This window comes from Polyodon spathula, chromosome 17, assembly GCF_017654505.1.
Source record: "Polyodon spathula isolate WHYD16114869_AA chromosome 17, ASM1765450v1, whole genome shotgun sequence".
Taxonomy (NCBI): Eukaryota; Metazoa; Chordata; class Actinopteri; order Acipenseriformes; family Polyodontidae; genus Polyodon; species Polyodon spathula.
Window position 1 is genome coordinate 6161713 of NC_054550.1, and position 11711 is coordinate 6173423.

General features: G+C 37.2%; 1 protein-coding gene across 2 annotated transcripts in view; it reads left to right on the plus strand.

Moving 5' to 3' along the window:
- scube2 (signal peptide, CUB domain, EGF-like 2) overlaps positions 1–11711 on the plus strand; it is a 28529-nt gene that overhangs the window by 12104 nt on the left and 4714 nt on the right. Inside the window, exons 10-19 of one of the 2 annotated variants that reach the window (XM_041275326.1) lie at positions 1178–1294; positions 2135–2257; positions 2714–2830; positions 3157–3246; positions 3395–3517; positions 4290–4454; positions 4853–5056; positions 9396–9566; positions 10758–10925; positions 11339–11500. In XM_041275326.1, the coding sequence (XP_041131260.1) occupies positions 1178–1294; positions 2135–2257; positions 2714–2830; positions 3157–3246; positions 3395–3517; positions 4290–4454; positions 4853–5056; positions 9396–9566; positions 10758–10925; positions 11339–11500 (1440 nt within the window). The remainder of the gene's footprint in view (positions 1–1177; positions 1295–2134; positions 2258–2713; positions 2831–3156; positions 3247–3394; positions 3518–4289; positions 4455–4852; positions 5057–9395; positions 9567–10757; positions 10926–11338; positions 11501–11711) is intronic. The other variant, XM_041275325.1, reaches the window with a different exon arrangement.

Here is an 11711-nt window from a genome sequence, read left to right on the forward strand (position 1 = left end):
ATGCAAAACATTGTGCTTAAAATTGGAAAATGGAAAAACAACATATTCAGCTAGAAAATAACTTGTATCAGCTTGTGGGATTCCTTTCAAGATCCTTAACGGAGCTTCGTAGAAAATCTTTGCTTTTCATAAAACTGAACTTTGATGTATATTTTGATACAAGAGTCAATGATGTTTAAAATATGATACCCTTATCCCACCCACTTATTCTCGACTAAGGGGTAGATTTGCCACACAGGATTTCAAAGTTAACTGTCTGCAAACAAAAGTCATTTGGCCATTTTTGCCAATTCAAGTTTTTAGATTACCCACGCACAGAAATATGAGGTAAAATGGTGGTTAACACTGTGCCATTGTCATGCTTGGCAGCACCCCGCCTTGAGGTAAATTGAATCATAAAGTGCTGTGCAGCTTAATTAGTCATTGCATTTTCATGTTTTATAGCCCTTCCATCTTCCAGTAATTCAAAAACACCACCCAAAACACATAGCTCTAGAAACTTCAATAGAGATTTATTGTGCTTTATTTTTTGAATGAATATCATCCAATGAGAACAGACGCCAATAGGAGAACTTCATGGCTGCCCAGATATTAAACTTCCACTGGACCTACGAATACACGCCTTTACATTGCGCGCCATTGGAAGCAAGTTACACAAAATGGCAACCCAATCACATATTTCATAAGACAAATCCATTTTTCATAGTGCTTTCCTATTGTACTGTATAAAGCCCTAAAACCTTAATTTTTAACTGTTTGACCAGATAAAATAGTAGTTAGAAATAGGCACTTATTGTCTGTTCCAAAAGCTACACAATATATGTCTGCCAAAGTAAAGCCAACTGACTTATTAAATTTCCTAGACAGCCAGTTGTTATCAGCGATGAATCCCTAAAAATTGAATCATTTAGCAGAGAAGGGACCTTCTAAAATCTAGCTTAACACTTTACATCATTATTTTTAATCAATACAAATGTTGACCCAGCTGCATTATAATACAGTAAATGTGTTGGGCTCCATTATGTTTGCAGAATTCTAATGCATAGCCTCTGGTAAAGTTTATTTTCCGCTTGTCGTAAGCCTTTGGGACTTGCATGTTGGCTGAATTACGCTTCCAAACACATGTGGTTGTCATGCCTGTCTTGTACTTATTCTAATGGTCGTTATTTAATTGCAGATATCGATGAGTGCTTCTTTGAAAGAACATGTGACCACACCTGCGTTAATTACCCAGGAAGCTTTGAGTGCGTGTGTAAGAAAGGATTCACCCTGTATGGGCTGGCACATTGTGGAGGTAACATTGGAAGAACAAACCCATCCCAACAGGAACACTTGGCTTGAATTGGATAATGGATATGTTTCATAGCATCACTATAAAATGTATATTGTATCAGAATCAGCATAAAACCACCATAATGTAATGTAATTGAAAAACAGCATTTCAAGGCTGTGACTCGTAGCCTCTTGAAATTATTGATATATTTCAAGTAGTATTATAGTAGCAAATGTTATCACAATACAACGACAAATATGTTATGAACACTTATACTTGAATAGGCTTATTATGTCAGTTAATACACTGTTATGCAGCCTTTATAAAGGTGTTGGGAATCCAACTCAGTATCCAAGTGAAATAAAGCAGTACTCAACTGAACAGACATGATGTTTTGTTCCAACGCTAGAAATGCAGGAAGATTTATTTCTTTACTTGCTAGAAGACGTTTGCATGATTTGGCTACAGTTTTCATTTGTGGGCTGTAGCTGCTGCTATTACTGTTTGAAAAGGGATTTATAGTAGTTTCTTTTTATCCATCTCTATAAACTCAGTATCACAAATTCTAGACAAAAGCTTTTACTGAAGCAGATGAAGGGATTTGCCAAAATGTTTACTTTAATGTGCATAAGAATTCTCTAGCATGTATCTTCTTCACTTGTTTGATAATCATAAAAAAGGGTAACTTTTTATTTATTGATTTTATTATATAACTTCTAGAGATCCCAGAATTCAAAGTCCAGGGTGATGTTTCTTTGGTTGTGTGACAGGATGACTTGTCAATGACAGGATCCCCTGTTGCATGAATCTTGTTATGTGGAATGGAGAGAATGCGTTGATTTCTGAAATACTTTTCCTCAGATATTGATGAATGCAGCATCAACAATGGAGGTTGTGAGCACAGCTGTGAGAATACAGTGGGGAGCTTTGAGTGTCATTGTCATTTGGGCTACAAACTCCACTGGAACAAGAAGGACTGCATTGGTAAGACTCCACCAGCCACGGTCATTACAACTGCCTCATCATTCAGGATGCTGGTCTGTTTATCTGCTTAATGGGCATAGATGTTGGATCAATGTGTTTAGTGGGTTTGATTTCCTGGTGTAAATGGTTCATGTTTGTTTTAGTGATCTAATGCTGAAAACAGGAGATACTTTGGGTTTCTTTGCTTTTCTTTTTCTGCGCTTTCTCTGGAAATGCTCAGGCTAACTGTATGTGCACGTTTTGTTTCTTTTGTGCCTGTTTAACGTTGTATGGGTTTTGAATTTTTTTTTTCCCCATTTAACTGCTGAAGACATGTGGCCTGGGTGCTCTCCTGTCAGTATTACGGTGGAGGGTTTCTAAAGCTTTCCTCTCTGCGGCTCTTTCCGCCGTGATGTGAAAACCACAGAGCGAAAGTGCAGTTCCCCATGAGATTGTTGTGTTTTTAATCCTGTTTAGAAGCAGAGGGTCTGCCTGTGGCTAAAAGGCCTTCTAAAGCCATGTTAAACTGCAGTAAATTGGAAGGAAACGACTGCTGTTTTCTGACATGCCAATCGCATGTGCACATCCTAACTGGTAAGAGTAACAGCTCAACGTTTACACTCTATACTTCATTGGAACAGTCAGCAGCAGCATTATAAGACTGCAATTAAACTGACCCCTAGAAAAGCATTTTGTTCTGCTGAAAATAAAACTTTGATCACTGTGATAATGAAAATGTTTGCAGTGTGATAGCGGTTCTCTTGATAACCCTAAAAGCTTGTACGGCAATTAATCTTTTGAACCACAAGAACGGAGTTGCATACAAGGTGTTGTGTGTCCCTGTAAAAAATGCCTCATCCTTCATACAGTTGTTTGGAAAAAGCTACGTTAATCACACTGCAATGTAATCTGTTTGTCAGGGTTTGAAGATTCATACACTGTGACCTGTGGGTTGCCTTACCATTGCTCCAGTAATGGGCTCAGAAGCAAAAATACCTCTAATTGCTTTGGCAAGTATACAAATTAGTATGTCATTATTTTCATATGTGATCTTAACAAAGACAATAGTAGTCTTATATACAAATATATTCTGTGTTATTTGACAGAAGCATTGCAGCGGTCAGTTTATTCCAAATGTTTTCCTATATTCTCTTTCAGGGATGGATTCTGGAAACACACCACGGATAAAGACAACAGCAACTTTTAAACCAAGTGCAGGGAGATGCAATTTGAAAAGAAGCCAAGAGAAGCTTAAAGAAGGTCTAAAACTAGCTCTTTCAGGTACAAAAGAAGTTACAATAATTTACCCATTAACACAGTCTTAAGTGCATTACCAGAATAGAACCGAGAGCGCTTCTTGAAGATCAGCTGGAAATGACAAGTCTCTCTGAAACCTAGCGAATAAAGAAGAACGTTTCTGACATCTCAACACTGGTGCAGCTGCTACATTACAAAATGAAATTAACCATGAAGTGGCTTTCACCAGAGCCCTACCCAACCATCAATCAAATTAACTTGCAATTGTTGGATTATATTGTTCTCTCAGAAGATCAGGCATTGTTCTTACATCATGCTGAATGTTATCTTTAAGCAGACAGAGGTTAAACAACAACAAAAAAGGAAATTCTTTGCAGTCTCTGAGCATTACTTTCAAAGCTGCTGCCAGCGAAAAGCTAGGAGTGAAGCTTAAATTGCTATAGAAAAATGATTTATTTTGCCTCTGTCGTTGGGCTATGGATTCGTTCCCTACTTATATACAAAGTGGATGGATGGTCTGATGCAGAGTAATTTGAATCTTGTATTTTTACAAGGAAACAGTTTATTTGTTCAACATAAGCTTTTAAGGTAACCACCTTAAATACATCAAATCTATTTTTAAAAAATGGCACTACCCCTTACGACACCGCACTTTTAAGAGAAAAATATATAAAAAAATAGTAAAGCAATAATATTATCATTGTAAAATCCCATTAGATTGTTAACAATAACATCTTAAAGGTGAGGTGATTTTAGTTTTGCTTGTTTTGAAATTTTTGTTTTTACTCCCACACAGACAAAAAGAACCCTTACACCGAGAACATCCAGTTCAGTTTTTTAAGCCTGAGATGTGTCTCAGCAAGGAAGATTCGCAGCCGGCACGGACGGAAGGCAGGCGAGGACGAGGGCTCGTCGATTACCGCCGAATTTGAGTTCGAAATGAACCTGCAGGAGGTAACAGGTTGGTTTAACGGATTTGAGAGAGGTGCTGCTTGCTTTTGTCTCTCGTAGCATGTAAGCATCGTTTGTTCTTTCTTGCTCATCCTCTTCCTTTCCTTCTCAGTGCAAAAAAAAAAGTATCTCCTGTTTTACTGTTGTGTGTGTGTGTGTGTGTGTGTGTGTGTGTGTGTGTGTGTGTGTGTGGCTTGCGTTGCTGAAAGAGTAAGCAGGTCCACTGTCCCATGGGTGCACCACAGGTACATCACAATCTACTGCAGAAGGGTCCGTTCAGTAGTCTTTGACTATCTGCCAGTAGATGAATGAATGTGCCTGGTTTCAAGGATTTAGACAAGGCTACCTTGGTCACACCTCTGTCTTGTAGTCAATGCAGGTTTTTGTATCAAGTGCTTTTCTCGACAGAATCTTGCGACTTGGGATGCGTGCGTAAGCGATCTGAGAAACGACTGCGCAAAACTATCCGGACGCTGAGAAAGTCTATCAACAGGGATCAGTTCCACATGCGCTTCGGGGGCACTGAATATGAGCTGCCAAAGAAGAATGCCAAAGCTCTGGATTCGTCGGAGCACTGTGGCACTGGGCAAGTGCTCTGGGACAATACATGCGGTAAGTCAGTCAGTGAGTCACTGTTCACTTCTGACAGAACTGCAAGCTAATTGGTAATTGTTTCTTTGAATTGGACACAATGTAGCATTCATAACACCATAGTAAACTCTGAGCACAATCCTACAGAGTCACTTAACATGTCATGAATACAATGTCAGTATAAAGCATTATGCAGTGTATCAACAGTTTTTTAGTGACTATAATTTCTCAGGAACCAAAATTTATTATTGTTTATTATTCAAATGAGATTCATGTTCAACATCTGTATGAAACATTCTCGGTCTGAACCAGGTACTCCTACGAGAACATGAACAAACAACGCTGTAGTTAACACACATCTGATCTATTCACAAGCCCCTGTCTGCAAAGTTAATAGAAACAAGATAAGCTGGAAAGCAGATTTGGATATTCCAATTCAAACTATAATTTGTTTATGTTCATCCCTTGCAATAATTGTGACTGTTTTCATTTTTCACTTCCTTTTCAAAGATCTTTCTGATCACAGTTATCCTTTTTGGCTTTGTACACATACATTACTGGTGATTCACATTTTGGCAGGGTGAAGGTTCAAAGCTGTGGTTCAGATGTTATCTAAATTCATGCCACACAACCGTGACAGACAGGTAATTCATGCCCGGGGCGCACCCTGCTGTATGTGGCTTGTAACCATTTATTTGAGCCTGTCGGTTTTAGAGAGCTTACTGTTTGACACACTGCACCTCCTTTATACTTTTCTAACCACGTCTGGAGAAGAGAGGGCTTTAAAGAAGCAGTCACCGTTGCAAAACTAAAAAGCAGTTAAGATGTCTTTGTTTTAACGTTGCCATTTGTGTCTCTTTGATTTCCTTGAAGGCCCATTTGTCTTTACAACAGGACCATTTTTTATGTAAACTTGGTGGACCCATTTTGAAGCAAGTGTAAAGGCAAACACACATTTTCCAAAAACTGACACGGTCTTAGTTGCAAGCAGGAACAGTTCAGTTGTTAATTTATTTCTATTTAGTATTTTATTCCTTTCTGAAAACGTGTCTTTGATTCACACTTGTTTGAGGGCCATGACATTGAAGATAGTCATTGAAGTTTATGATAACTTATTCAGCATTTAATATACCTTTAAAAATATCAACAGATAAATGATTAACACAACAGACATGTAAATGGATTTGAATTGCATAGATTTTTTTTGTCTTTAAAATGCAAAAATATATTCTTAGTTTTCCTTAACAGTTATGATTTTCTGAGCTGTTTTTAAGTCTTCAGCTTCTGTCTACGTCTTTCTTTGCACTTCTGTTTGCGCAGTTCCATGCTTTATTGACTGAGCTGTAAATCTAGGAATCAGAACTGTTTAAAACCGAACAGCGTGGGTCCGGGCGACCTCATTGTCTATAGCCCTGTCTTTAACCCCAAAGACCCACGTTTGAACCTGACTTTGGACACAATTTAAAGAAATCTGCAGTTCAGACCCGTAGTGGACTATTGTCCTCCCCACAAAGCTAACCCCTCAACCTGCCACAATTGGCTGTCTTTACTGAGAAACGAGGCCCTGGGCTAGAGAAGCATGGGACTGAATTCCTCTAAAAGCTGATTGTTATTACTTGAGATCTGAGCACTTAAGTCAGCAGACAGAGGACATCATCCTTGGAGCTGTCAGCACCTTGTCAAAAGCCAGTTAAAAATAGTTTTAATAAATGAATAATGTCAAGTTGATATAAAAAAAAAAAAAATGTAAGGAAGTAAAAATGCACTCAATAAAGATACAAGATCGGAAAATGAAAAGAACTGCGATATTTAACGGAAGGGCTTGTGAGTAGTTCAAGTCAGTTCCTATCTGTTTTAGTATCGGAATCAGTGTTTTGTTTTTTTTCTTTCAGACACAAATTGAATAAATAGCTCTGAGAAACGAGCCCATAGACCCCAGAAACGTGTCGGGCTGCTCTCAGTTTTCTTCAGGTGTTTTTATGTGTCTCTTGATTTAGAACCTGACCTGGAGTGTCATTTAAAGCAGCGATTTGTCTCTCAAGCCTTTCCTGTGGTTTTAGCTTTGATGTGATGAATACGAGGCAAGATGAAGGCTTGGTAGCTGTGCTTTGGATTCATTTATTACAACTTTTTTTTTTTTTTTAAATGAACTGAATTGTGTTTTTTATCACATACTTTGCATTGACTGCAAATATTACAGATATAAATTATAACTTACCCCAGGATTAGCAATGTCATTATGTCACAGTGTTTAAAGCAGGTAGCATATATATATATATATATATATATATAATATAGTATATATATATATAATATATATATATATATTATATTAATTATATAGTATATATTTTTGGCATTTTATGGAGTGTTAGTATTAAGTAAATGCACACAGTGAAGATATAAAACAATAAACACACAACTATATAAGGATAGCGCTGCCATAGTTCAAATGTAGTCTGAGACTTCCATAAGACTAGATCTATCAATTAATAATAAATTATATGTTATATAAAATGTTTTACAAGACTCCATGTGACTGTACCGAAAGATAGGATGTTGTGTTTAATAAAACAATGGTGGATTCTGATCTCATCTTTACTAGTAAAAATATTAATAAAAAAATTATTTCTTTAGAATGTTAAAGACAGCATAGGACCCTATTCAAAAGCTGTTCACGTTGTTTTATGATTTCAATTTATGTTGTGAAAATGTGACAGCATCCCCCTGATCCTGTGATTAAAATGTGTAGCATGTGCACACAGGTGTTTTAGCCAAATAGCTTCATTGGTTGCTAAATTTGCAAGAGTGCATACAATTAAAATAAACATGATTTGAAAAATCATGGTGTAAACAGTTTGTCCAAATGTGCATATCTATCCAGAGCTATACAAACACACTCTGAGCAGAGCCCAGCCATAGGTACTCTGATAAATGTTCATCATTAACAGAGTTGCCAATTTTAATGCCGTTTGCTAGAGCTCTAATTTGGCAGAACTGCAGTGAAAATAGTTGTGTGTTTTTGTATGGGAGACATTTTAACTGCTGTTTATACAATCATGCTATTTAAGAGCTAAATCCCTTCCACACATGGCTACACAGCATGACCCCAGCCTGTGAACTGCTCAAAAGAAGTGGCTTCAATGACACCATGGGAATCAATTTGCATCAGCTGTTTGCGATTTTCCTTGAGAAGTCTAGAGGTGATTCTGATAAGGAAAATGAGGAGAAGCAGCAACCTGACCCTTTTTATTGGGTTCAACTGCTTACCACTGTGATGCCATAGTGTTTGTCCATGTCATCAAATAAGCAATAGATGAAGTGTTGAAAAGAGGTGAAAGATCCTTTAAATCTCTTTGTAGCCATCAATTCAAGAACTCTATAGATTCTATATTTTTTGCATTAGAAAAGCTTCAGGTTTTTTGTTTTTTTTTGTCAAACAGAAGCAGTAGGAGACAATAAGGTGATGGCTGTTAATGGTCATTGAGGATAAACAAAAGCTAAAAACCTAAAAAAAATCTAAAAAAAAAAAAAAAAATGAACTCCTCTTGTGAGAATTGCATATTCTTTCATCCGAGGTAAATCAAGCAAATTGCTGAAGCACAAATAACCCTTTGTCTGCCTCAACGCATTCCCATGTGTTTTCAGCAAAACAACAGATTACTTGGGTGCATTCAGTAGATTTCACTTTTCACTTTTAGTGCACTGTTGTTTTTTTAAATTCAAAATTCCATTCCAAGTGAATTTTTAAAACTCTTTAGTTTAAAAATAGCAATTCAGGACAACTTTTACAGACAAGTATTCCCTATTAAACGTGGCCACATCCTTTCGATCTCTATATCCTGGAAGGTAACGTTTGACATTTTAAAGGTATGGTGATCATCAATCATATCAATTAATAAATAGGCACTGTGCAGCTGGAGATTTCAAACAAATTAAACATGTATGCTGTTTTTTTTTTGTTGATACAACTATATATATATATTATATATATATTATATATATATATATATATATATATAGTAATATTCAGTAAGTTCATCGTTCAAGTAAAAAAAAACGAAAGCTAAGTTTACACCTTTTATTGAAGTGGTTACCTCAGACGACATTTCTTTTCAGAAGTGAAATATGTTTTGGATTATTTAAGTGTAACAGACTAAAAACCTGTTTGAAGTTAAGTGCAGAGGCGTCTTTGAAAGGCTTTGTCTGGTTATTTTTCAGCATTTTTTACATAGCTGCAGCAGGTCGATTTGTATGCCTTTCAACAAGTTATTGCAAGGCTTATAAATGAGCTCTTTAGGTTTGAAATGGGTCTCTCGTCTGTCAACTGGGGTGACAGGAGTCTCTTTTCTGTTGCTAGTTAGCTGTAGTGCCGGTACGTACTACGATGGGGAGCAGGGAAGGTGTGCACTGTGCCCGCCCGGCACGTACCAAGACGAGGAGGGGCAGCTCTCGTGCGAGGCCTGCCCTGGTCCTGAGAGTCTGGCGAGCCCAAGAACAGCCGGGGCTCGGAACATTTCAGAATGTGGAGGTAAGGCACTTTCCAAAAGACTGTTTAAAAATGTAATACTTACTGTATGAATGAAAACCATTGTGTTTTTGATTGCGTTACTGACAGTCAATTTAGTATCTTCTGGATCTTTTGAGCTCAGCGTCACACACAACAAACTCAGAATCTTACGCTCAACCATTTTACAACCTGAGTTTGAAGTACCTGTGCAATGAGGCTTTGCATTTGTGATGTTACCATTTTACCATAAACGTTCAGCTCGACTAATTAGTCTGTCTCTTTTGATAAATACTTATTTTAACCCACAATTTAACTGCCCCACATATATATTAAAGGTTTTACTTCCATTGTTATGGTAAAACATCAAAGAATGACTGACGGAATACCTGCCAAAAAGAGTCTCTAGGCAATAGTTCAGACTGCTCAAACAGTGTCTGGCCTGGCTTCTGGTTGTTTTCTATGAGGTTAAGTTGCATGAAAGCAGTTACTTTTCTCACTGTGAACAGGTGAAACACATGTGCTGAAACTCATCCCTAACAGGCTGATATATATTGCCTGGATTACCATCGACACGTCCGTGTGATTCATTGCCTCTGAATTATCTTAAAAAGCTGTTGAGATAGTGTGTCCCTTTTTGCATACAATTGTAAAGATGTAAAGTTTCTTGAAAAAGAATGACGGCAGCTGTTAATCTTTCAGTGTCTGCTTTGTTAAACAGCTTTAGAACACATAACATTTTATATCCTGTTCAATAAGTATATCAGACTTTTTAAATTACAATTTTCTGTTATCTTGTTCAAAATTAAAATGAAATTGACTGTTTGTTCTTGCACACCCCTTCCTGTGTTTTGTACTGTTGAATATGACAAAAATATTTTTTTCTACTAAACATTCATCTGAAATATACTGCATTGTACACTATGGCACTTTAATAGTGTACTTGAAATCAGTACAATATTTAAAATGAGTGCAATATTAAAACATGAACTCAACATCTTATTAACCCTTTTCAGAGGTGACTGCATGTGTTTCTGTACTAATGTATGTCACATTTTTACATATTGCATATCTAGTTTTTCTCAGCTGTGGCACAGAATATGCAGTGTTTGTTCTTAACATACTTGCTGAACACGTATATATGATGAAATAACCATTTTACTCAAAAGGTGGTGCAGACTACCAAAGTAACAGTCCTCCATCTTTCTCCCTCAGGTCAGTGCCAGCCAGGTGAATTCTCTCCCGATGGTTTTAAACCCTGCCAGCCCTGTCATCTAGGGTCCTACCAGCCCGAAGCGGGGCGTACCACCTGCTTCTCCTGCGGGGGAAACCTTATAACTAAACACAGCGGAGCAGTGACATTCCAGGACTGTGAAACAAAAGGTTTGATTGTTTTTAATGCACCACTACTGGACACAGGCTTTTTAGAAATAATGTGTTGTTAATGACTGAACTGTGAGTGGATCCTTTTAAGTTTAATTAAATTTACCTCTAAAATTCATAAACCTCACAACATCTTTTTAGCATGTTTGTTAAATCTTGTGAAATGGATCAGGCCTGGGCGTAAACACAGGGATGTAGAGTTAAAGAGTTTTCTTTAAACTTTAGTATTTGTGGAAGATTTACTAATTGGTTGCATTTCCATTTTTTGACACAGTTTTGCAAAATAACTAGTATAAATGACCTTGTCATTACCCTATAAAAATGCACTCTTGATACCATGGCTTTGTAAATGCTTAGTAAAAAGCAATTTTGTCATTCACAAGTGCTGTTTCATTTACATTTCTCATTTACAGTTCAGTGTTCCCCTGGGCATTTTTATGATACCACAACGCACAGATGCATTCGTTGTCCAGTGGGGACATATCAGCCAGAGTTTGGGCAGAACTACTGTGTGGCATGTCCGGGAAATACTACAACTGATTTTGATGGCTCAACAAATGTAACTCAGTGTAAAAGTAAGTAGGCAGGTCTAGTGGTTTCTATATTAGCGACATCACTGCCTTATCTCTGCCCTATGAAAAGAAAAACCTGTTATCAAGAAAGGCATACATCGCAGAATGGGATCAGGTTCATAAATAAGTCAAAACACCTAGATTCAACCATTGCAACGAAGGTGTGAAATGATCAGGTTAGCAGAGCTAAGAAGTTGTTTTAAACCATGAAATG